At 42.2% G+C, this 27,790-nt stretch overlaps 1 protein-coding gene across 1 annotated transcript in view; it reads left to right on the plus strand.

Annotated features, from left to right (window-relative positions):
* Nucleotides 1–27,790, plus strand: part of LOC132873227 (roundabout homolog 1-like) — a 430,545-nt gene that overhangs the window by 307,745 nt on the left and 95,010 nt on the right. The window contains exon 4 of the mRNA XM_060908586.1: nucleotides 11,442–11,599. Within this exon, the coding sequence (XP_060764569.1) occupies nucleotides 11,442–11,599 (158 nt within the window). The remainder of the gene's footprint in view (nucleotides 1–11,441; nucleotides 11,600–27,790) is intronic.

Here is a 27,790-nt window from a genome sequence, read left to right on the forward strand (position 1 = left end):
ACCGTAGGTGTGAATGTGAGTGTGAATGGTTGTCTGTGTCTGTGTGTCAGCCCTGTGATGACCTGGCGACTTGTCCAGGGTGTACCCCGCCTTTCGCCCGTAGTCAGCTGGGATAGGCTCCAGCTTGCCTGCGACCCTGTAGAACAGGATAAAGCGGCTAGAGATAATGAGATGAGATGAGATGAGATGAGATGAGATGAGATGAGATGATAAAAGTGCTTATGTTCATGTAATGTAGCCTTATGAACATTGTAAAATGTTGTTGTAGTGTGTTTGAGTGTTAATCTTTCACATAAGGCGTCTGCGTTAATGCTCATTTAGCCTCAGAGAGAACAAGACACCTTTCGGAGGACTGCAAATGGACAGCAAAAAATGGAAAAGCCAAATATTATGTTATGTAGAGCACGCTAGTCAGTCTATTCTCGTTTCTACGGGATCACAAAGCTGCTGATTATTGAAGCAGTAATTGGAACTGGGCAGCCATTTTTGATGATCTTTCAGGAAACGAGACTGGAGGTTATGGGGGTTTGGGGGAAAAAGCTAGACAGCTGTTTCCTATTAGCCACTAGTCACATGCTGCCTAACTGACAAGGAGACTGTCCCGCTCGTATTTTCATTATTTCTCTCCCCACCCCATCCTGCATGGTGCATTTATAGACAGCAAGACAAAAAAGGGGTGGGGGGGGAATGCATCCAATTACAGGGTCATCCCAATTTGTCCCCTCATTACAGTGCAGCTCATTGGGACACGCCCCACCTCTAGGCCTCTTTCCCTCATCTCTCTGTCTCTGTCTCTCTCTCTCTCTCTCTCTCTCTCTCTCCCTCTCTCCCCGGAGTGTGTAAACGTCCTGACGCTGGAACATGTGGGAGTGATTACAGCTGCTGGATTTTCTCATTGTTTGAGTGTGTTCTGTTTCGCTCCGCTGTGCGCTAGAGTGGCCTCTCTCTGTCTCTCGCCTGGCCCCTAATCCCTGCTGCATTTATGAATAGTAATGTTTGGCAGCCATTTTTGGCACACATCCTGCCAAATTAGTGCAATTTGTGCACGTATTCAGGACCAGGACGGAGCACAGCAGTGCATTATGTCTCTCTTGTGTCTCCTTCCTCTCACACACATCATGTCTTAGTTTCTGTCTTTCCACTGGATTGTGCAGTCATGTAGGACAGGTCACTTCATCCAAATGACACTAGGCAGGATACGTCTCCAGTGTGGAGCCGCTAATCATATATCTGCTCTTGTCTTTCTTGATGCCTGAATCCCCTGCCTGAAGCAACAGGAAAAGACGATATGACACAGAATCTCCTCTGTAGTCCATCACCTCTGACCAGAGATACCACAGCTGTCTGTCATTTGTCCCTGCAGAGGACAACTCATATGAGTGCTTCTTTTGTAGCTAGTTAGCTGATTTCTGGGAAGAAAAAAAATGAGCCTTCACAAATGTCTGCCGCTGGTGTGTTTTCTTATACTATGGTGTTAGTTTTCCAGAGAAAATCTCTCTCTCTCTCTCTCTCTCTCTCTCTCTCTCATTCTCATTCTTTCCTTCTCCTTTTCACCTCTCAAGCTGCAGGGTGGTAGAGTCTCTGCTCCTCATTAATGTCAGAGGCATTAGGGCTAGACAGGAATATGGGTCTAATTTGACATTTTCGGCATCTGTCTCCAATATCCTCTCACTGAGGAGAAATCCATGGAGAGGTAAAAACAAAGGGGGGCTCGACTAGATGGAGAAGTTGCACAGGCTGCCTACGACACCTCTCATTTAATGCCAATCTCCTAGAACAAATCTCTGACAGTCAGGGGCTGGGTCTAAGAAAAACACACACACACACACACACACACACACACACACACACACACACACACACACACATATAATGTAAAGTGAAGCTATAGTAATGCTCCAGTGGTTGCCTTAAGTGCATGCACTTATGAACAACAAAAACGTCCTCAAGAAGACAGCAATATTGCTTATGAAACGATAATATTAGTTGAACAGTATAGTTTTAGTTCCACCTCACCAGTTCACATTTAGGAGCTGTTTCCTTCCTCCTGGTCCACATTTCCTCCCTTTGTGGAATAATCTGTTTAAATGGAGGGATAAATATTTAATATAATAAGAACTGCTGCAGGGCGGCACGGTGGTGTAGTGGTTAGCGCTGTCGCCTCACAGCAAGAAGGTCCGGGTTCAAGCCCCGTGGCCGGCGAGGGCCTTTCTGTGCGGAGTTTGCATGTTCTCCCCGTTTCCTCCGGGTGCTCCGGTTTCCCCCACAGTCCAAAGACATGCAGGTTAGGTTAACTGGTGACTCTAAATTGACCGTAAGTGTGAATGGTTGTCTGTGTCTATCGCCGCTTTTCCACGACAAACGCGGCTGAGCCGTGCCGTGCTGAGTGGGGCTGTTGGGGTTGCATTTCGACTACAACCGCGCTGAACCGTGCTGGCTGGAAGTGGGTGGACACATTGGGTGGAGTTAGCGAAAGTGGGTGGACGTCACGTGATGTCGTTAGGCGGCACAAACAGTGACATCAGTGACCTTTTAAGTGGTAGTCTCACGACCCGGAGAGTAAACAATAAACATGGAGGATATGGAGTCGTTAGTGTTGCTGGTCTTGGTGCTGTGGCTTGTTGTCACCGACAACGCCAACAGATACTGGCAAGAGCGTACAGTATAGATGAGGCGAGGCGCATAAGGCTTCAGAAATTCTTGTAATTCGTAATTCTTCTTCTTCCGGGTTTACAGTGTTTACAGATCCCAGCGTGCTCGCGGGGCGTGTGTGGGCATGTGAGGACACTCCTCCTCACCAATCAGTGCACAGGGGAGTGTCTCCTCACGCCCCTAGCCCCACTCGGCTCGGTTTGGCTCACTTCAGCCCCACTTCAAAACCGTGCGAGTTTTGGGTGCTAAGCAGGGCTGAAGCGAGCTGAGTCGTGCTGCTCTGAGATAGTCGAAACGCGAGCCGTGTTGGGCTGAAGTGAGCTGAAGCGAGCTGAAGTGAGCTGAAAAAGGGTAGTGGAAAAGGGCCATATGTGTCAGCCCTGTGATGACCTGGCGACTTGTCCAGGGTGTACCCCGCCTTTCGCCCGTAGTCAGCTGGGATAGGCTCCAGCTTGCCTGCGACCCTGTAGAACAGGATAAAGTGGCTACAGATAATGAGATGAGATGAGAAGAACTGCTGTTGAAAACAATGTCCATGACATCCATATCATGCAAATTTGGGAATACAGGAGAAAAAAAAATCCAATTTTTTTCTCACAGGAAAGCTTTTGCACATCTAGGCACACATTTCCAGACTTGTTGAGAAGATCAAAGTGACATTTGTAGGATTTTTTTTAAACCAGATTTTTCTAGTAATAGCAGGCATTAGCCTGTAGCCATGTTTATGTTAAACATAGACACGGGTGGTGCAGTTTATCCCCCCGCCATGACCTAAAGGTTGCTGGTTTGATTCCCTGGACCAACAGAAATGGCTGAAGTGCCCTTGAACAAGGCTCCTAACCTCCAGCTGTTCCCAAGGCTGCTCTGGGTATGTTGTATGTCACTCTGGATAAGAGCGTCTGCTAAGTGCCTGTAATGTAATCCATTGTAAATCATTAAAAAGAAACTATTTTGAGTTTATTTTCTAGAACACATGGTATGTAGTAAATTTCGTCATGTTCAGGTTTGCGAGAAGAAAAATCAGGGCTGTCAGAAAGCTCGCAAAATTCCAATGAGAATGCACTTTTGCTCGTGAGAAGTTGGTTGTTACAATGTATTCTCACCATTAGACACATTTAACTCAAATCTGTCCATTCTTACTGTCGTAATTAAAGGAGAACTGAAGTCATTTTTAAACTGGCTTTATTTCTTAATTAACATGTTATTCAGTTACGTGTTCGGTTTTAGTAACCTTACATCGTGACTCGTATTGGCAACTGATTGCAATTAAATATTATACTTATCGGCCTATTCGGGTTTTAGCCATGTTGAATTTAGTTCGTTTGGTCCACGGCAGGCGTCGCTTATCTGCGCGATCTTCACGAGACTTGTGCGAGACTTTGAAATGTGAAGTGTCAGCCAGGTGTCAGTGCCGCCATTTTGAAAACTGTTTTCCAAACGAAATATTGCACAAAAATGAGTTTAAATGATGATTACTGCCTACTTTTTTAAAAACTTTCCTGATTGCTATCAAAACAAACAAAACTTCCGGCTTGATTACATCAGCATTCGAAAGAGGGCGCGCGCATCTTTTGACAACGTTGGCAGATGTTGGTGACTTTGATTTCCGCTGTACGTTTTACTTCCGTCCTACGATGTCTCGCACAGGTCTCAACGAATCTCGTTTACGGCCATTGCTTTGACATATGGACTGATAGATTACATAGCAGATTTCAAATACTCATAACTTGCTATAGCCATACATGTCAACCTTTGGTCAATCAAACCTGTATAACCAACCTCCAAAATCCGTATTTCCCTTATAAAATCCGTATAAGATGCAAATTAAAATAATTTACTTAAAATTTGAATGATAATTAACAATGATATATCCCAGTTACTTTTTATTCAATATTAATAACAATAAACCTTCAGAATGAATACAAAGTATTTTTCCAGTCTCACCTGTGAAAGGTAATCCCATGTGATGTCGTTTGGACGGTAAACCTGTTGGTACAGTTAAACGCAGCACATGAATGAGGCATCTTTATTCTCGGCTACTGTCTAGACGCTATACCAGAGACGGCTGAAGAAACTCCACTTTGCCCCATCCAATATGGCGGCGAGGATGACGTATGATTCTACGCAGAAGGCGGCGTCTATGTTTATATGTCTATGACTTCACGGTTGGCGGGATTCTCGCAATGCGGTGTGCGCATGATCAAAAGTGGAACGAAGTCTCACTACCACAAGATAACGCGCGATTTCATAAGACTCTTTACTGGCTGTCTGTGGTGTACAGTACATTTATCATCGTGGGAATTGATTATAGCTCTAAATAAATATTGAAGTTTTTTTTAAAGAATCCGTATAACTTTATTTATACGCCCGTATACTACGTTTATTGAATCAAATCCGTATAAAATACGGACATTCCGTATAGTTTGACATGTATGTATAGCAGTGACAAAATAGCTATCAAAATGCATTCCTATATTTAATAAAATGAGATAAATAGAATTTTGATAAAAAAATTGCCTTCAGTTATCCTTTAATAATAAGCGAAGCGCTTCTATCAGTTGTATTTTTCTCTTTCCGGCCCAGAGTTTCTTCCTGTAACATGCATATATTTCGGTTTCGCCTACATGGTGTATTGCAGTAGAGATTAAGCTCTGCCTCTGCAGTGAAGCTGAGATACCCCGTGTTTAAAGCTGCCCAGCTTGTGTTACTGTACCACCTGGTGTAAGAGCAGAAACTTGGTACATCTGAGTGTTTGTCCAGCTGTGCAAATGAAGTGTCTAGAGAGCTGAAATCAATACACCATTATCGTCACATAAGGCATCTTTGCTAAAGATAGGGAAAAAATCAGTGGTATAATGGTCTTCATACAGTTTGCTTGTTATTTCTCCCAACTCTGTCTGTTCTTTTCTTTCCCTGTTTTTTAAAATGGTAAAGCCAAAGCATTTCTATAAAACTCACTGCAAAGACAAAAACTAGTCTGTTTAATCTATTGACAGGAGTTGTCTGCACAATGATATGGGAAAATGTACTCATTCATTCATTCATTTAAATTTTATTTTATTTATCACAGCCTGTGCTTTTGTCTGGCCTTTGTCCTTGAAATGTCAGTGCATGAAGCCTATTGGCTGAGAATCAAAATGTGACGGCTGAGCAGCCATGGGGGGGAAACACCCACTCCTGGCTGTCATATGGGTCAGAAGGACATGGATGTAGTCTGAGGTGCAAATACTAATAAAAGTATCAATATCACAATTTTACAATATAGTCAGTATAATGAAAACACTGAATATCGAAAATTATTATACATACAGGACACTTTTTCGATGGAATAAAAACATGTATTCTATTCCCTTCTAGCAGGTTTCATTCATTTGGTTTGATAGCATGCAGTATTGTTAGCATATCGCTTATCCTACATGTATTACATCACTCTACCCAATGGAGAATGAGTGTTGAATATGGTTTACGATATTGCGTGGTTGTCAAGACAACACGACATCGTATGTCAGAGCTGATGTCAATATCCAATGAGAAAGTTTTCTGCTGCGCATGTGCAGAAGAATTTCTTTGCTCACCAGGAAAGAGAAAGATTCGGTGAACACCTGAAAGGCTACCAAAACTTCATTAGATATTCATCTCATTATCTCTAGCCGCTTCATCCTTCTACAGGGTCGCAGGCAAGCTGGAGCCTATCCCAGCTGACTACGGGCGAAAGGCGGGGTACACCCTGGACAAGTCGCCAGGTCATCACAGGGCTGACACATAGACACAGACAACCATTCACACTCACGGTCAATTTAGAGTCACCAGTTAACCTAACCTGCATGTCTTTGGACTGTGGGGGAAACCGGAGCACCCGGAGAAAACCCACGCGGACACGGGGAGAACATGCAAACTCCACACAGAAAGGCCCTCGCCGGCCCCGGGGCTCGAACCCAGGACCTTCTTGCTGTGAGGCGACAGCGCTAACCACTACACCACCGTGCCTCATTAGATATTCTTCACATATATTTATAAACAGTGGCGAACCATTACTATTAGAGCTAGGACTTGAGCTCAGCCAAAGCTTAGCCAGACACCCCAAAAAAGCAACAGGGCAAAGGATTTTGCAAGGGTTTAGCTGCAGGCTGCCGTTGTGTGTAGTTGTTGATGTTGATTTTAAAATTAACTAAGTAAATTACACAGGGAAATGAATACTTGGGTCTGAGTGAAAAATACTGTGGCGAGCGTGCGTGGAAGAAGAATCTGGAGACAGAAATCTTAGTTTGTCGGTCGTTAGCCTGTGCTACTTGCTCTCAATAGCACTGGCTTGACTGCTTTTTTAGCATTCGATAAAACTACTGATAAACGCTACACTGGCTGGAAGGTGGCTTCACTGCTGCACTGATGGTGTCAACTCGCGGTAATATTGGCTGGCTTTTTTTCCTGGTATATCAGATATATTCCATTCAGTTAGCATGACACTGAATTTATCTTCGACTCGTTCAATATCATGCTAGCTGAATGGAATATATCTGATATACCATTCGACGCCAGCCAATATTATTTTAAATATTAACGTTCTTAATTTCTTTGCTCATATTGGACACCTTGTTAACCATCTTATTTTTGTAAACACCACTAATGGGGAAAACCATGGCCTAAAGGTTAGAGAAGCAGCTTTGTGACCAAAAGGTTGCTGGTTCAATTCCCTGGACCAGCAGGAATGGCTAAAATGAACTTGAGCAAGGTACCTAACCCCCAACTGCTCCCCAGGCTGCTCTGGGTGTGTTGTACATCACTCGGGATAAGAGTGGCCGCTAAATACCTGTAATGTAATGCCCTACACCTTATCCGATACAAACAGCAAAGTGCATTATGGGTATTCTGGATACATCATTTGCACTCTACTGTATTTCAGTGCTATACTGGATTAAAAAAAAGGGCAAAACTCCCAAAATAGTGCGCTACAAAGGGAATAGGGAACAGTTTCAAACAGGCATACTAGGCTTCTTGAAACAATGACAGTGATGCGTTGCGATGTTTAGGAAAATGTCAGCAGTCCTAAAGAGAATATGTCCTGATGTGTCATGCTACAGTTTTCCCATATTGCACATCCTTATTCTTGAAACAGATGTCTTTACACAAGATGTTTTTGTGCAGAGGAAGCAGACTTTCCAAGGCAAACACACACACACACACACATACACACCACACGCATTGTTGAGGAATGCCTTGGTTTGTAATGCATGTATAATGTAGTGTGATGTAGTGCAGACTCTTTGAGTGTAATCCTATGCTGTGTAATGGGATCTGTTTCACGATTCCTGGAGGAGGGCAGCAGGCGAAGGTTCTGACTCAGAGGAGGAAGAGGGTGGGTTAGTGGCAGTGGGGGGTGGGGTGGGTGATGGGAGGACAGCACAGATGAGGAGCGCCGGTTATGACAGCACCCTCTCCCGAGATCAGACTACACGTTCCCGCTATCGGGAGTATGATTATTGACTCCTCAGCTTAGTGATTTAATGAAAATGGATGAAATGAAATTACCTTTTTCATCACTGTTGCACCAGGCTCCTCCAGTCCCACTTCAGACGTGGCCTCTGCCTCTGAAGCGATGCATAATTCAACAAATTATATGCTGCAGATACCTGTCGATGTCAGCATTCTGTAGTATTCGTGTTAGAATGGTCTTTTCAGCGAGGTGCACTGAGAGGGATGTGTTTTGATGCCGTATGGCTATATCAAAATGACAAAATGACATGCTTGCTATCTAATTGGCAGTTGAATTATTTGAAATCTGTTTCCAAAGCTTGCTACAGCATCTGGCTGTCACTTATCTGCCTCTCAGAGTCTTTGTTGCCCAAACAGAAAGGTGGAAATAAAATGTAGAAAATTGCTCAGTCGTAGCGTTCGCGCTGTCTCTGACTGATTAGCAGCTCTTGGCATCATTATTGTACTGTTATGTATTGACTCGTTTCAGCTAATGGGCAGTAAAGCTTTTGGAGATGTGTCAGAGCATTGTAATTGCTGTTGCGAGGTATCAGCCCGTCTCTAGGCTCAACTGTTTGATGCGCAATCAACAAGCTCTAACTAATGAGCGCTGTGTTTTGTCTCAGCATGCTTCGAAAACAGCTGTTAGCAAGAATTAGATCTGATTGTTATGTAAATATTTACCTGGATAAGATGAGCAAGGAGAAGATGGATAGAGGAAACAAAGACAGACGACAAAGAGTAGTTGGAAGAAGAATGAAATCAGAGAGAAGGAAGAGAAGATGACCATGGCTACGTATCTTTTAGTTCCCAGCCCCAGTCGACTCTGCTCCGTTCAGCACCTCCCCATGTTCCCCAGGGCCTCCTCTGATTCAATCTCATCTCCTCACTCCTCAACTGATGTGATTGACCTCTCACAGCCACTTAGTTTTATCGCGGGTGATGAGTCCAGTGGCGTCTCTCGTGTTCACTCCGTGATGAAAGTGTAGTCAAGTGCGACAGAAAAACGTCAGTTCTCTCAGAGTGATTGTCTGTGATCCCTGCTTTCTTTGTTCCGCATCACGTTTGGACTTGGAGCCAAGACAGAATCCTTGAAGAGAGTGTGGGGGTTGGGGGGGGGGGGGGGGGGGGGGGCTGTTTTTACATTTTAGTGGAGACTAAATGTTCATACAGCTTTTATTTTAAAAACATATATAAAATCATCACTGGATGTGAGCAGTCGCACCCTCTGATTGGCTACTCTACTACCAGGCTATCAACTCATATAGCGTGAGTACAGAGAAACAAAATGGCAGAACGTGTTGCTCAACCAACTGAGGACAAAATAAAAACTACTTGAAAACAAAACTCCAAAAACCACAAAAAAGCAACAAAATATGGAATAAAAGTATTTAATAGTAAGAATGTATCTTTTTTTATTTTTCAATAATTATTATTACAGCATTTTTCACAAATTGCTACGGTCATTTCGCCAGTTTGTTTACATTCTAAGCAGAAATGATTTTGTCGGATGTTTTGTATAAAGTTTTCATTTATCGAATTTGCTAAAAATAAAAATGCTCTGTTTCTCAAAATCCAGTGAATGTGGATAGAATAAAACAGTTATTCCACTCAATCTCGTCGTACATGGTTTATAGCCGACTCAGCAATACGCGCCTTGTTGGCTATCAGCTCAAGTACGACTCGATTTTGTGGAATAAATGTGTTTATATATAATGCTGTGTTCACACTTATACCGGTACGAAAGTGGTATAACTGTATCGATACAAAGTATACCGGTACAGTTTAGTGCATCTGTCCACACTAGCGAGAAATGTTTGCGGTTTTCTTTCACGGTAGTTGAAATGCGGGTGCGCGAAATGTTTCCGTGGTTACCGAGTAACTTCCTTCCGAGAATATATGGCATCCGTTATTTCGAGATCTCGAGAAAACCAAACAATTATTCCATGATCTCAGCTGGATCACTGTATCTCCGTCGGTAGAGACGAAGCCGGGCCAGTCTTCTGCGGAGGTGCCGCGGACTAATTTTGAAATTATCTCTTATTAAAAGACTTAATGCAATCTCTCCCTGTGTCAACCCCTGATCAAAATATTGCCTTATTAGGTGATCGGTTATTCCAGACATTCTAATGACCAAAGTTGCGTCTATACAGAATGAGAAATAGCCCCAAGGTCAGCATATCACAAGTCTCTTGGCGTTCCTGAATGAACCATTTCTCAGCTGTTTACTCGAGATCATGAAATAATTGTTTTGTTTTCTCGAGATCTCGAAATAACGGTTTTTATTTTCTCGAGATCTCGAATTAGTTGTGTTGTTTTCTCGAGATCCTGAATTAATTATGTCGTTATCTCGGGATAACAAGGTGAATTAAAAAAAAAGGATTATATGAAGGGCCTCTCTCGGCTTCCGTACGGATGAAACAACATGTGTGTGCTTTTTGTTGTCAATGTACAGTCTGTATTTCTGGTGGTCATTTATTCAGTCGAATCGTATAAAACGCGCGAGGCAGTTGAGAAAGAAACAAACGAATCTCCGTTCTTCACTATTTTATTCAGCAAAGACATCGATTGAGGTGTGTGACTTTGCGCATGCGCATTATATTTGTATCGATACAGAGCCGCTTCATCTGTCCACACTACAGCGAAGCGCTACAGTACTGATATTGTACCGGTACGAAACCCATACATTTGTGGGTTTTGTACCGCTACAGTTATACCGCTACAGTACCGGTATAGTTGCTAGTGTGGACAGGTGTTGCGGTACGAAAGTAGTTTCGTATCAGTACAAAATCCCTAGTGTGGACAGGGTATAATTATGTCAGTGTAAGGTCCTCATCAGGATAGTGTAGCGCTTTCTCTCCAGTCAGGTGGGACACTGAATCACTGGGACAGACGGGATATTTTTTCGTTGCTTTTTAAAATTTATTTTTCAGCTTTTCAGCTCATTACACTCTCACACTCTCTCTCTCTCTCTCTCACACACACGCACACACTCAGACTCTGCTCCACACGAAGCTCTCCTCCTCTCTGGTTTCTCCCTCCTTATTAGCCCTCGGCTGTCACTGGAAGACGTACACACACACACACACACCAAAAAAAAAAAAAAAAAAAATTAATCAGACACAGGTGTGGTCGTTTTGCCAATCATCTTCCCTGGCCTCACTCTCTCTCCATTCACAAACTGCCATTCGATCACGCCCCTGCTGCTACAGATAGTAAGAAAAACGTGTGTCTGTGTGTGTGTGTTGAAATATACTATGTCAGTTCATTCAGATGATGCTAAATTACCACAATCTTTTTCTCTTCTTCTCTGTCTGCAGTCCTGCGAGATGATTTCAGACAGAATCCTGCTGATGTGATGGTGGCCGAGGGGGAACCGGCTGTGTTGGAATGCCAGCCCCCTCGTGGCCACCCAGAGCCCACCATCTCCTGGAGGAAAGATGGCTCCAACATTAATGACCGAGACGAGCGCATAACGGTGAGCTGGAACTAGCCCATACCATTAATTCTGTTTCAGAGTTCTAATCTACAGTTTGCTAATTTATGCTGGAATTTGTTTCACATTTTATTTACTACAGCTGTTCCTAAAGCTCCACCGAGCTCACTTCTGAACAATAAATTGGTGCTTTGACTACAGCAGGGATGTCTAATCTTATCTGCAAAGAGCCAATGTGGATGCAATGTGAGGGGTTTTTTTTTTTCAATCCTTCTCTGCAGTACCACATCTGACTCCACTTTTTTAATCGATTGGTCTTGATTTTCAAGCGACTGGTGAGTTGTGTCTGGTGTGTTCCTGCTTAGTTGGAATTAAAACCTGCAGCCGTGCCAGCCCTTTGATGATAAGCTTGGACGTCTCTGGACGACAACAATCATTTTTCTTGGACTTTTTGGTCCACAATTTTTTTTTAATGAATGGTACATTTAAATTACAAACGGTTGCATTTTAGAGCAAATACTGAAAAAGTGCATGAGGAAAATGCCTTTTGAATGAAAAAATAAAAGGTTCTTCAAAGGTGCTGCAGTGGTTCTTTGGGTGGGTTAAGGTCCTTAGCATTATAAAAAGAGGTCTCTGATAAAGAAACACTACTGTAAGGTTCTATAGCTGGGGATCCAGGGAATCGAACCAGCAGCCTTTTGGACACAAAGCTGCTTCTCTAAGCATTAGGCCATGACTTCCCAAATTAAATTTTAACCCCCAATTAAATTTTAACCCAAATTACAGTCAGAAAAACAGGCACTTATTTGTTTCTGTCTAAACAAACAAAATCTCATCTCATTATCTCTAGCCACTTTATCCTGTTCTACAGGGTCGCAGGCAAGCTGGAGCCTATCCCAGCTAATTACGGGCGAAAGGCGGGGTACACCCTGGACAAGTCGCCAGGTCATCACAGGGCTGACACATACAGTGTGTTTACATGCACATAGAGAAAATCGAATTTCTGCCGTAGCTCGACTGAAATCGAAGTTCTAAATGCCATGGAAACACCTTAGCTCGGCTGAAATCAAACCGAACCGGATTTCTCGTAATCGAGCTACGCGACCTAGATTATGCAATTGTAGCCGAGCTACTTAGTGCATGTAAACCCTATCGAGCTACATAGTCGAGCTACTTACTTCAGCACTGCCCCTTCCGGAAGTGACGAGTGACGAGACCACAAGTGGGAAACACAACAGCCTTGGTCGGCATGACAACGCGATGGTGTACAGAATGTTCAGCAAGTGCTGAGCTGCTTCGTTGTTGTCCATCTTCTCTCTCTCGATGTTGCTGTCCTCGTCGTCATTCTTCTTGTGAACACGGAACTGATAACTTTGTTTATACTCTTGAATAGCTCTTCTTCATGACGACAACCGGAAGTGTACCAACACGATGGGGCGTGTAGCGCCACCTGTGGCTCGGGTGTACAATGTACCTCACACAATAGCTCGATTTCCTTGTGTGCATGTAGGATTGGATTTCTCTGGCACCCCTGCTGGGACCCTTAGCTCGATTACCGACAGTAGCTCGATTTGGATGTGCATGTAAACGCACTGATTGACACAGACAACCATTCACACTCACATTCACACCTACGGTCAATTTAGAGTCGCCAGTTAACCTAACCTGCATGTCTTTGGACTGTGGGGGAAACCGGAGCACCCGGAGGAAACCCACGTGGACATGGGGAGAATATGCAAACTCCACACAGAAAGGCCCTTGCCGGCCACTGGGCTCGAACCCGGACCTTCTTGCTGTGTGGCGACAGTGCTACCCACTACACCACCGTGCCGCCAACAAACAAAATATTTTTAAAAATAAATTTGGTGTCAGACCTGGCGACTTGTCCAGGGTGTACCCCGCCTTTCGCCCGTAGTCAGCTGGGATAGGCTCCAGCTTGCCTGCGACCCTGTAGGAGGATAAAGCGGCTAGAGATAATGAGACGAGATGAGATGAGATGAATTTGGTGTCATGCCAGTACACACAACCAGCATCTCATATTTCACACCTCTTACATTTGGAGAGAAGAAAAAAAAAAAACAATAAATCAAATCAAAACTTGAAAAAAGTTAGAATGAGATGGACTCTTTTTACCTACAATAGCCCTACACCATCATAGAATAATGTGATGTCCACCACTGTAACAAAATAAAAAACATGTACCACCTGGCTATTTCTCATGGAATCCGTTTTGAGATCCAGAGCTATATAAGAGCATTCAACTTTCTTACAGCAGGACTATTCAAAAAAAAAAAAGTCCATCTCATTCTAACTTTTTTCAAGTTTTGATTTGATTGATTGGGGGTTTTTTTTCTTCCAAATGCAAGAGGTGTGAAATATGAGATCTTAGAACATTTTAAGATTTTGGCTGTGTGTATTGGCATGACACCAAATTTATTTAAAACATGTTTTGCTTGTTTCAGACAGAAACAAATACGTGCCTGGTTTCCTGACTGTAATTTGGATTAAAATTTAACTGGGGGTTAAAATTGAATTTGGGAAGTCATGGCCTAGTGCTAAGAGAAGCAGCTTTGGGTCTAAAAGGTTGCTGGTTCGATTCCCTGGACCAGCAGGAATGGCTGAAGTGCCCTTGAGCAAGGGACCTCGCCCCTGACTGCTCCCCAGGCTGCTCTGGGTGTGTTGTGCATTGCTCTGTATAAGAGCATCTGATAAATATGTGTAGTATAATGAATTAATAGCAGTTCATAAATGAAGGGTGAGTTAAGATTTTAAAGGCTCTTTGCAGTGCAGTCCATTTGAAGAGCTCCTCCAGTGATGCCATATAGCAAATTATTCCTCATAATAATGTGCTATCTACTCCAATATGCTGTTTATGTGTTTGCATTTTATATGCTGATACAGGCGCCATTAAATCAGACATGTCCGCTCCAAAATGCCCCAGCAGTGGGTTAAGATAAAGCTGAATGTGCAGATAGACCTGCCACATGTTGATTTAGGGTGCAAACCTGCAAGATGTAAAACAGGGAAGGATTGAGATTGCTACTCAGCCTGTAGTTTATCGAGCATGGCCAAGCCTCTCCTGCCTATTAGTCACTTTTAATTAAGTGTGCACGGTGGATGGGAGAGGATTCAATCACACCTGGACACTTGTTAGGGAGTTCTGACTTCTGAAGACAGTGAAGCAGCTTTTAACGAGGACCGAAGCTTCTTTCATGTCTTTATTATGAGGATGCTTCACATTTGCAGCCAACTCACCAGGGGACTGTGAAAGATCTCTGAGAGTGCATGTGTGTGTGTGTGTGTGGGAGTGTGTGTGGGTGTCTCGTGTATTTGCCAGTTAATGTTTTTAGCAGAAGCTTGTTAAAATTACTTCTTTATATATTATTTCATGGATTCTATGGAAAGTCAGAAAAAGGAGGGATAAGAGCTGAGGAAATGGTGCTTTCATCACAGTCACATGGGAATTAAAAAAAAAAAAAAAACTGTCCCCGTTTCATAATAAATAATAATCATTATGTCAACACCAGACCCTTTTCTCACAGATGTCCTTGCTTGCCAAGTGGTTTTCTTGTCTATTTACATGATTTTAAAAAAATCATGTAAATAAAAATGTTTGCTCAATGAAAATATTGAGTAATAGTTTATTTATTTTCTTGACACCACATAGGCCAAGTGGCCTGTCAGTTGCCAACCTCTGATGAGGCTGTCTGCATCTATCGCGAGCACATTTCATCCACTGCTGGCTTGCTAGGCCTGGCATAGCTTCACCAGAAAAACAACCATTCACTCCTATGGGGAATTTAGAGTTGTCATTTAAAGGAGAACTGAAGTAATTTTTAAACTTGCTTTATTTCTTAAGTAACGTGTTATTCAATTTTGGTTTTAGCAACTTTATATCGTGACTCATATTGGCAACTGATTGCAATTAAATATTATACTCATCGGCCTGGGACGGCACGGTGGTGTAGTGGTTAGCGTTGTCGCCTCACAGCAATAAGGTCCTGGGTTTGAGCCCCGGGGCCGGCGAGGGCCTCTCTGTGTGGAGTTTGCATGTTCTCCCCATGTCTGCGTGGGTTTCCTCCGGGTGCTCCGGTTTCCCCCACAGTCCAAAGACATGCAGGTTAGGTTAACTGGTGACTCTAAATTGACCGTGAATGTGAGTGTGAATGGTTGTCTGTGTCTATGTGTCAGCCCTGTGATGACCTGGCGACTTGTCCAGGGTGTACCCCGCCTTTTGCCTGTAGTCAGCTGGGATAGGCTCCAGCTTGCCTGCGACCCTGTAGAACAGGATAAAGCGGCTAGAGATAATGAGATGAGATGAGACTTATCGGCCTATTTGTTTTTAGCCATGTTGAATTTAGTTCGTTTGGTCCATGGCAGGCGTCGCTTATCTGTGCGATCTTCACAAGACTTCGAAACATGAAATGTCAGCCAGGTGTCAGTGCCGCCATTTTGAAAACTGTTTTCCAAACGAAATTTTGCACAAAAATTAATTTAAATGACGATTATTGCCTACTTTTTTCAAACTTTCCTAATTGCTATCTCATCTCATCTCATTATCTCTAGCTGCTTAATCCTGTCTTACAGGGTCGCGGGCAAGCTGGAGCCTATCCCAGCTGACTACGGGTGAAAGGCGGGGTACACCCTGGACAAGTCGCCAGGTCATCACAGGGCTGACACATAGACACAGACAACCATTCACACTCACATTCACACCTACGGTCAATTTAGAGTCACCAGTTAACCTAACCTGCATGTCTTTGGACTGTGGGGGAAACCGGAGCACCCGGAGGAAACCCATACGGACACGGGGAGAACATGCAAACTCCGCACAGAAAGGCCCTCGCCGGCCACGGGGCTCGAACCCGGACCTTCTTGCTGTGAGGCGACAGCGCTAACCACTACACCACCGTGCCGCCCTTCTAATTGCTATCAAAACAAACAAAACTTCCGGCTTGATTACATCAGCATTCGAAAGAGGGCGCGCACGTATTTTGACAACGTTGGCAGATGTTGGTCACTTTGATTTCTGCTGTACGTTTTACTTCCGTTCTACGATGTCTCGCACAGGTCTCAACGAATCTCGTTTACGGCCATTGCTTTGACATATGGACTGATACGTTACATAGCAGATTACAAACACTCATAACTTGCTATAGCAGTGACAAAATAGCTATCAAAAATGCATTCCTATATTTAATAAAATGAGAGAAATAGAATTTTTATAATAAAAAAATTGCCTTCAGTTCTCCTTTAACTGCATGTTTTTGGACCATGGGGGAAATGCACATAGACAACATATGAACTCTATACAGAAAGACCCCAGTCAGTCACTGCGCTTGAACCCAAAACCTTCTTGCTGTGAGGCGACTGTGCTAACCACTGGACCACTGTGCCACCTGTAATAATTTATATTATTGGAAAATTGTGACCTTTGCTTTACATCACTACATCATTGATTATTTTCCTATAACACCACACCACATCTGTTGGCTTCTTCAAACCAGGACCTTCAGCATGCACTGGGGCGGTTTGCAGTTGAGTGTGAAGTGGCTGGGATGAGAATCAGCACCTCCAAGTCCGAGGCCATGGTTCTCGACCGGAAAAGGGTGGCTTGCCCTCTTCAGGTTGGTGGAGAAGTCCTGCCTCAAGTGGAGGAGTTTAAATATCTCGGGATCTTGTTCACGAGTGAGGGAAGGATGGAGCGTGAGATCGACAGGCGGATCGGTGCAGCCTCCGCAGTGATGTGGTCGCTTTACCGGTCCATCGTGGTGAAGAAGGAGCTGAGCCAAAAGGCAAAGCTCTCAATTTACCGGTCGATCTACGGTCCGACTCTCACCTATGGTCATGAGCTTTGGGTAATGACCGAAAGAACAAGATCGCGGATACAAGCGGCCGAAATGAGTTTCCTTCACAGGGTGGCTGTGTGCTCCCTTAGAGATAGGTTGAGAAGCACACTCACACGGGAGGAGCTCGGAGTAGAGCCGCTGCTCCTCCACATCGAGAGGAATCAGCTGAGGTGGCTCTGGCATCTCTTTCAGATGCCTCCTGGATGCCTCCTTGGGGAGGTGTTCCAGGCATGTCCCCCTGGGAGGAGGCCCCGGGGAAGACCCAGGACACGCTGGAGGGACTATGTCTCTCGGCTGGCCTGGGAACACCTCGATGTTCTTCCCGAGGAGCTGGCCGAGGTGTCTGGGGAGAGGGAAGTTTGGGCTTCCATGCTCAGACTGCTGCCTCCGCGACCCGGCCCCGGATAAGCGGAAGAAAATGAGATGAGATGAGATGAGATGAGATGAGATGAGATGAGATGAGATGAGATGAGATGAGATGAGATGAGATGAGATGAGATGAGATGAGATGAGATGAGATGAGATGAGATGAGATGAGATGAGATGAGATGAGATGAAACCACACCACACATTTTAATCATTTATAGTTACATTAAGTGTGGTGGAACGCCTGAAAGAGAAATTTTTTTCTGTTAGCACCTATATAAGCTATAAATGGTTTCCTCACCTGTCATTTTCTCTCTCTTAAAGTTAATAAACAAAACAAAAAAAAAGACACATACACACTTGTCATGCTACTGAAAAACCAAACAGTCTCTATCCTGAAAACTTGCTGATAGTTCCAAAGTGCTGATATTCAGGACTGCTTCCGGAAATGTGAAATAAATTTCCACTTACAGAAACCTTCACCATATCAGTGATTATACAGTGCCAGTCAAAAGTTTGGAAACACATTCTAATTCAACATTTTTTTTTTCTTTAGTTTTATTAATTAAAAGTTACTTCATGTCTTAAAGTAATGATGGTTGTTGTTTCTCTTAGTAATCTTGGCATAATACAGATTACTACAGTTGTGGAATAGGGCTATTTACTGTATTTTTATTATTTATTATTTACTGTTTGATCTCAAACGCATTAAGAAGGTAAGAAATTGCACTAATTAACTTTTGACAAGGCACCTGTTAATTGAAAAGCATTCCAGGTGACGACCTCATGAAGCTGGTTAAGGTAATGCCAATAGTGTGCAAAGCGTCATCAAGGTAAACACTGGCTACTTTGAAGAATTGAAAATATGAAAGATATTATATTTTTAACACATTTTTGTTTACCACATAACTCCATATATGTTCCAGATGTTATTTCATAGTTTTGATGCCTTCAGTATTGTTGTACAATGTAGAAAATAGTCACAATACAGAAAAACCTATGAATAAGTAGGGGTGTACAAATTTTGACTGGTACTGTATGTATTTCTTTGTTAAATTCAGGTTTGTCATACTCGTCTGATCCGTGCCCTAATTTTAAGGACTCGTGACTTGACTTGGACTTGACCACTGATGACTCGGACTTGGACTCACACATTAACTGCATTCAGACTCGTAAATTGGAGACAAGGACTCTGATTTTTTCTTTATTTTTTGTAACATGCCATAATAATTTGGCAGAAAATATTTATATCTACATTAACTTTTATACTAATTTTGTGCAAGAGAATGCACATTCACCTGTTCATACGTCATGTTCAGGAACAAACTAATGTTAATGGCGCTAAAATGCCTGGAGAGAAGCCCCTAGGATTGTCCGCTTTGCTTATACAGACTTCTCATGCAGTGGGAAAAAATCCACTGCTATGCGTTCCATATGTAGAAGAACTATTGAGGAGACAATGGGGACAACCTCGAACTTCAATCGTCATTTGGCAAGACTCCACCCAGAGAAGAAAGTGACACACTATGTTCATTGCTCTGTTGATAGCGGGGCTTGCTTGCTGAGCGACGAACTAGCTAGTGTTAACCCTCTATCATGTTATTTGCCCTGTTGATAGTGGGCGGGGCTTGCTGAGCGATGAACAAGCTTTTTATCTGTAGCCTGTTAACTAAAATGGGGCAGTCGAGCAGTAACGTTAGTCCAACACAGTAGCAGAGACGGTTTCACATAAAGGCAGCAACAGCCACCGTCAAATGGTGCGATTGGAGTCTTATTCTCGGACTCGACTCATCCGAGTGGACTTGACTCAGATTTGACTCAAAATTTTCTTTAATGACTTGACTCGGACTTGAACACTGGGGACTCGAGACTGAACTCGGACTCGAGGCTTAGTGACTCAACTACAACACTGGTTAAATGACAATACATTTATCAGTTTATTAAATCTATTAAGCATAGATTCTGTGGAATGTTGGCCATACATATCCTTGTAAATATGTTATTACTATAGAAACAATACCATCTTACAACAGGCTCATTAATATAAACCTGTGATTTGAATTACAGCCAGCACAATTTTCACTGTTATGGAAAATTAATCAACGCCCTTAGACCAATCAGAATTCAACAGCACTGTGATATAACAGCTAGAAGCATTTCTAAATGATGTATTTATATTTAATTATGTATTTATATCAGTGATCTGTGGAGTGTTAAATTGTGTGTAATTCTCTCACAATTATCTAACAATAATAATTGTTGTAGTCGTTAAAACGTTTGCAAACCCTGCTCCATTTGTTGAAGTTTTAATTGAAGGATTCATTTTTCTACACACCTACATCTCTAGTTTAAGTGTAAAAAATGTAAATATGATTCTTTAAGCAAGGACAGTGTGAGTTAGAACCAGGCCTGGAATTTCGTCATTTTAGGGGCAAGGCCACTTGGCCTTTTGTGCTGTCAGTTTTTTGAGGGCACGAAGGTCAAAAGCCAGGGCACCAAGGCCATAAAATAAAACAATGATTTTAAGTTCACGTCTATCATGAATTTAATTTAAGGACTAATGACTCTTCTGAGGAAGATTGGAGTCCCAGTCGAAACTATCATGCAGGTAAAGAAACATCTCCTACACTATTATGTCTGAAGATAAGAAAATATTGAACACATCTAAACTTATCAATCCATCACTCACTTCAAAAATTGTAAAACTTATTAAACCTATATCCTCCCATAATTTTTGTTCAATTGACACCGAATGTGCAAGAGCATCTTCAGACTGTACTACTACGCAGATTTTTTGATTAATCAAACTTGAGCCTGGAGTACATCAAAATGTTTGACTGTAAATTAAACCTATATCCTCCCATAATTTTTGTTCAATTGACACCGAATGTGCAAGAGCATCTTCAGACTGTACTACTACGCAGATTTTTTGATTAATCAAACTTGAGCCTGGAGTACATCAAAATGTTTGACTGTAAATGGAACATAAACTAGAATGTATATGAAAATGAATAAAAGTAAATTTTAATGTTGTAATGACGCCAAAAACAATGAGATAAAATCTCTTGCGATGGTGATCTCGTCAAGATGGCAGCAGTTACACTTCGGTTAAACAGCAAAAAGAAACATACAATACTAGTAACAAAACAATGCTAACTGCATAGATTAAAAAAGTGGCTATGAACAGACAACAGCACATATCACGTATCATTACGGCAGGAACAAGCAGTAGGAACATCCATGACCTTACGCTTAAAGCTCGACAAAGGAAAAACTTGACAGCAAGCTAATTAGCATTTGTTACCGGCTACAGTCGGTACTCGGCGCGTTAAAAGTGGGTCAACGTTGTAACGACATAACGTTACTGTACAAGCAATGCTTATTTAACGGTAACAAACTTGAACCCTATATGTTGAAATTCCTATCTTATTCGTTTGTTAATTTATCACACAGTCTTACCTCAGTCAACTTCTTCCCTCCTTCTGTGAAAATTCAACGTCTCAGACGCGGACACAAGTGGGCGGGGGATGCGTTTGATTAAGTCTCCTGGTTGGCTGGTGATAGATTGCTGTCATTATAGCACGTCGGAGCGGTTCATGCCAGGCTCGAGTCCGATCCACCACCGATGAGTTGCCCAATAAGAATCCAGAATGTCATCAAAAGACGTATTTTTTTCTCAATAGACGCAGGTGATGTTAAAGCCTATTGGCAGTCACGAGGCAGACTACAAAACCGCAGGGCATCAAGGCCACTGTGGCCTTACGGCAGATATTTCTTTCCAAGGGTACAAGGCCAAATTGAGAGGGCACGAGGGCCATGGCCCTCGTGAAATTCCTGCCCTGGTTAGAACATCAGATTTTGTGTTATTAACAATGGTGTAGTTAATTTCAGACTTAATGCTGCAGTTATATCGTTCATTGTTCATTAGCAAGACTACATAACAGTAACTCATAAATTAAAGATTGCTGACAAATGGGTGACTGAATTTGCTCCCTATAGTCTTACCACCAGATTTAATAACGCCATCATTCAAATCTGTTTGGGTTTGTTTGCTCGTCTAAGAGCGAGGCTTTGAAGGTTTGCGCTAGTCTTGCTGAAAAGTAAAATTATTCACACATAATATCCTGTTATCTTACTGTAAATCTTTGCTTCCTTATGTATTGCAATCTATTGCAGTTATTCCAAAAAATACAAAGTGTCTAAGTGGAAAAATGGAGATTTTGTTGAATCGTGCTTTTGGATCAAGCTGCTAAATCTATTTGTAATTACCCATGAAAGGCAAAAGATTAACAGCTCTTGGTTGGAGGTTACACATTTACATACAGCAGCTCTGTGTGTGTGTGTGTGTGTGTGTGTGTGTGTGTAACACGCTCCCAACTCCTTGTCTTTTCCTGCAAGATCAACACCAATGATTTGGTCGACCCTTATCCTTACCACATTTAACAGAAGCTAATGCATGATGCAAATGTTAAATAAACAAGTGGCATTGGTTTGCATTGTGCACGGGATCCTATACAATAACGATACAGTTTTCTCATCGTAGAAAGAATACAGTATGTCTGAAGGACATTTCCCTGACAGGTCCTTTCATCCCCAGGGAAAGACTTCTAGACACTCTGTGTATGTGTGTGATGTGAGAAATGAAGTGTTTGGGTAGGATCAGGTGTTTGCTTAGAAACAAAAGAAATTTCCATTTTGTTTGTTCTCGCCACTTTTTCATATTCATTCATGGATATCAGTGATTTATTATACATTCAGGACACTTTTTTGATGGAATATAAACATGTGTTCTATTCCCTTCTGGCGGGTTTCATTCATTTGGCTTGATAGCATGCAATATTGTTAGCATGTTGCTTATCCTACGTGTATTACGTCACTCTACCCAGTGGAGAATGAGCGTTGAATATGGTTTACGATATTGCATGGTTGTCAAGGCAACATGACGTCACATGTCAGAGACGTAAAACTTCTGTGCTAGTGAGTGCCTGACAATTTGTAAGCAAACATGGCCGCCAGGTTTGCTTTGTTAAATACGGAAGAATTTGAGAGAATTTTGAAAGAGAAAGATGTGTTGAACACCTGAAAGGAATGTGTATGTATGTATTATGTATAATAATAATAATAATAATAATAATAATAATAATAATAATGCCTGGCTTTTTTTCATGGTATATCAGATATATTCCATTCAGCTAGCATGATATTGAACCAGCCTGAACACTTATCAATTCTTGCTTTTATCCCAGTAGATGGCTGATTTTTTTGGTGCCCCATACTCTTGGGATTCATTCTCATGATGGAAACTGGTGTTTCCATTTCATTTTGATGATTTCCCTGTCGTCACTCTGCACTGACCACTGATTCCCCCTGTGTGTGTGTGCGCACGCGTGCAGGAAATTGCTGGTCTTATCCTTGTCTTATACATGCTCTAAGAAATCCATCATATGTTAAAGTCAAATGGAAGCAAAAGGGTGATGATGGTGGCTGTCCCATTCCTTCCATCTCGAACACAAACACCTGCCATCGGGACAATCACTCCAGCATGTGAACAGATTTTGCGGTCTTCATTTTGATCAGCATTGATTTTACTGGTCATCATGGAGATGAAGAAAATGTAGCTTTTCTAGTGTAGAAAATCTGAAGAAATGACCTGAAGTAACAGGACACAACAATGCTAAGTAGTGAAAGGCTAAGATCCATTGTATCTGCCTTTCTGCACTCGCAGTTGTTTGGTCAGTGTTTTTGCAACAGTTTGCTGTGAAAGAGGAGGAAATGGACAAGGGGGAAACAGAGAAAGAGAATTAGCAAGCCAGCTATTTCTCACTCTGAAAAGAAAAAAAAGAGCTGATAAAGCTAAACACAGCCTTCTCTAAAAACTAGTAAACCACTAGCAAAGAGGGGAAGTGAACTGGAAACGAGAAAAAGAGAAAGACACCGAGAAACACCTCGCTAGCTTATTTTCTCTGAGAGATAACTGCTAGCTAGCTAAGCTTTTTTCATGGAACAATGCAGGGAGGTTTGAGAGCTTCCAGAATTTTCCAACAGTATTGATACAATGGAAAAGCTGAACCCAATAAAACCCCAAACCTTTGTTTTTGACCTGAAATCAGTTTCTCCACAAAAGGACCATTGCAATTCATAAAGCAAATGTTCTGTAAATATATTAAACACATAATCTATCACACAGAGGCTGTGGAAAGTGCAGAGATATATGAATGAGCTGCAATTAAATATTCCCTCCACAACAATATTAGAACGTTCCCAGCACCTAGGTCTCATACACGGAGTGCAGAATTATTAGGCAAGTTGTATTTTTGAGGATTAGTTTTATTATTGAACAACAACTATGTTCTCAATCAAACAAAAAGACTCATAAATATCAAAGCTGAATATGTATGGAAGTTAGAGTGGGGTGTTTTTAGTTTTGGCCATTTTAGGAGAATATGTATGTGTTCAGGTAACTTTCACTGTGCAGAATTATTAGGCAACTTAATAAAAACCAAATATGTAGCCATTTCACTTATTTATTTTCACCAGGTACACTGATATGACAACTCCAGATTTGCAAATAAACATATCTGACATTCAAACACCAAAACAAAAACAAATCAGTGACCAATATAGCCACCCTTCTTCATGAGGACACTCAAAAGCCTTCCATCCATAGATTCTGTCAATTTCTTTATCTGTTCACGACCAACATTGTGTGCAGCAGCAACCACGGCCTCCCAGACGCTGTTCAGAGAGGTGTACTCTTTTCCCTCTTTGTAGACCTCACGTTTTATAATGGACCACAGGTTCTCTATGGGGTTTAGGTCAGGTGAACAAGGGGGCCATGTCATTATTTTTTTCACCTTTCAGACCTTTACTGGCTAGCCACGCAGTGGAGTATTTGGACGCATGAGATGGAGCGTTATCCTGCATGAAAATCATGTTCTTCTTGAAAGATGCTGACTTTTTCCTATACCACTGCTTGAAGAAGGTTTCTTCCAGGAACTGGCAGTAGGTCTGGGAGTTGAGTTTGAGTCCATCCTCAACTCGAAAAGGTCCAACAAGCTCGTCTTTGATGATACCAGCCCATAGCAGTACTCCACCTCCACCTTGCTGGCGTCTGAGTCAGAGTGGAGCTCTGTGCCCATTACTGATCCAGCCACAGGCCCATCCATCTGGCCCATCAAGAGTCACTCTCATCTCATCAGACCACAGCACCTTAGAAAAATCAGTCTTAAGATATTTCTTGGCCCAGTCTTGACGTTTTATCTTGTGTGCCTTACTCAGTGGTGGTCGTTTTTCAGCCTTCCTTACCTTGGCCATGTCCCTCAGTATTGCACACCTTGTACTCTTTGACACTCCAGGAATGTTGCAACTCTGGAATATGGCAGAACTGGATGCTAATGGCTGCTTGTTAGCTTCACGCTTGATTTTCCGCAGATCATGTGCAGTTATTTTGCGCCTTTTTTTTCCCCGCACGCTTCTTTCGACCCTGTTGACTATTTGCAATGAAACGCTTGATTGTTCGGTGATCACGTTTCAACATCTTCACAATTTCAAGAGTGCTGCATCCGTCTGCAAGACATCTCACAATTTTATACTTTTCAAAGTCTATCAGATCTCTCTTCTGACCCATTTTGCCAGAGGAAAAGAGGTTGCCTAATAATTATGCACACCTGATATAGGGTGTTGATGTCATTAGACCACACCCCCTCTCATTACACAGATGCACAGCACCTGATATACTTAATTGGTAGTAGACTTTCAAGCCTAAACAGCTTGGAGTGGGACAACATGCATTAAAAGGATGTTGTGGTCAAAATACTCACTTGCCTAATAATTCTGCACTCAGTGTATTCTGACATGACGGCATGTATTGTATGACCAGAGATTGACTGCAGGACCTGCAAACTGTGTAGGTCTCTAAAGGGTGTTGATGTAACTGACATATTTTGTATGATGAGAGATGGTATGATGACCTTAATATGAGCCACAGACCCAACACAGAGCATGTCAACCCACTCCCAAGATGACATTAGCATGCTCACAGTCTCTTTCCCATATGCTGTATTTGATGGTCATATGGCTGGACAGCAAAGAGTAAAAGAAAAAAGAGAGAGAGAAAGAGAAGAGGAACAGAAGGAAAGAGACAGGACGGAGGGTGAGAAGGTGAAGGAGTGATTGATTCTGTTCTGTACATTCTCTTGTGCTCTGATGTGTCCGGAATGTGACAGCATCAGACGATTATTCTTCACAGGATTTGTGCTTTGTTCCCTGCTTCCAGATGTTCTCCTCAATGTCTCGTCTGAACTGCTGTCCTCTTATAGTCAGGGATTTCTGGGTATAATCTTAATGAAGTGCTAATGAAGCATTTTTGAAAGACTGTACACTGAAAGTTCATCCACAGATAGATAGATAGATAGATAGATAGATAGATAGATAGATAGATAGATAGATAGATAGATAGATAGATAGATATTCTACATTCACTGGATATGAGCAATCGCGCGCTCTGATTGGCTACTCTACTACAAGAATATCAGCTCATATACCGTGAGGAGAGAAATACAAAATGGTGGAGCACATCAAGTCAGATATATCACTTTGTTATCAGGTATTTAAAAGAAACAGAAATAGCTAAAAGAATATAGTTCCCCCGTCCCAAAAAAAAATCGCCTGTTCCACACTCCAGCCCAGTCAGTGGCAGTAATGCACCTTTAAGTTGGTTTGCCAGTCGCCAAAAAAACCCTAAAGAAGAAGAAGAAGAAAATGGCGGAGCATGTTACTGAACCAACTGAGGACGAAATAAAACTGTACGCGAAAACAAATCCCAAAAAATACAAAAAAGCAACAAAATATGGAATAAAAGTATTTGATAGTAAGAACATATCTTTGTTTTTCAAGAATTATTATTATTATAGCATTTTTCACAAATTGCTACTGCCATTTCGCCGGTTTGTTTACATTCTAAGCGGAAATTATTTTGTCAGACGTTTTGTATAAAGTTTTATTTATCGAATTTGCAAAAAAATTAAATAAAAATGCTCTGTTTCTCAAAATCCAGTGAATGTGGATGGAATAAAACAGTTACTCCACTCAATCTTGTTGTACATAGCTTACAGCCAACGTGAAATAACTGTTATATATAACATTGTTTACCACATAATTCCATATATGTTCCAGATGTTATTGCATAGTTTTGATGTCTTCAGTATTGTTCAACAATGTAGAAAATAATCAAAATACAGAAAAACCTGTGAATGAATAGGTGTGTCCAAACTTTTGACTGGTACTGTATATCTGTGTATGTATATTGATTGTTATTTGTGTATGTTATACATCGTATCACCAGTTAACTTTTGATGTCCCCCTATAATTTTCACAATCTGGTTCTTGAAACACTAGCACACCCCCACATAACCTGAGAGCTGTCCTTCTCGATTCAGCACCATTGAGGCCCCCGCCCTTGTCAAACGAGTGGTAACGCGATGACACTTCAAACCCTTCTCTCCCAGCAGGGCAGAGCCTAGCTCTCACTGAAGAACTGAGCGTCTTTGAAACTCTCTCCTCCTCTAGGGCGCCTTTGTGGCTTCTACTAAAGCACACAAGTGCCTTTTACGAGCTTGAGGAATGTGTCAGTTCGTGGAGCATGGAGGTCAGGCCTCAGGCATCCTCCGACTCTGGCCTGAGGGGCAGTCAGGCAAGCTGGTATAAATCTGCCCACCAGACTATTAGCTCTGACTGAGACCTCTCCCAGACATTCACACTCATAAGAGCTCAGACCTGTGGGATGAGGTCTCCACTTGTTTTTTTGACATGCTTGAGCACTCTTCAGAACCTCCCCAGCTTTCTCGCACTCCTGTTTTTATTGCTGTTAATTATGGCTAAACAAATGCACAACACATTACAATCACTGATGTGTATCGACATTCTCGAGGAATTGTGCGCTTTAGGCCAAAACAACTGGTAGAAGTGGTGTTGAATTTTGTTAATTGTCTTGAGGGATGGTGTTTGTTAAACCTTTTAA

The sequence above is a fragment of the Neoarius graeffei genome, chromosome 25, assembly GCF_027579695.1.
Source record: "Neoarius graeffei isolate fNeoGra1 chromosome 25, fNeoGra1.pri, whole genome shotgun sequence".
Lineage (NCBI taxonomy): Eukaryota > Metazoa > Chordata > Actinopteri > Siluriformes > Ariidae > Neoarius > Neoarius graeffei.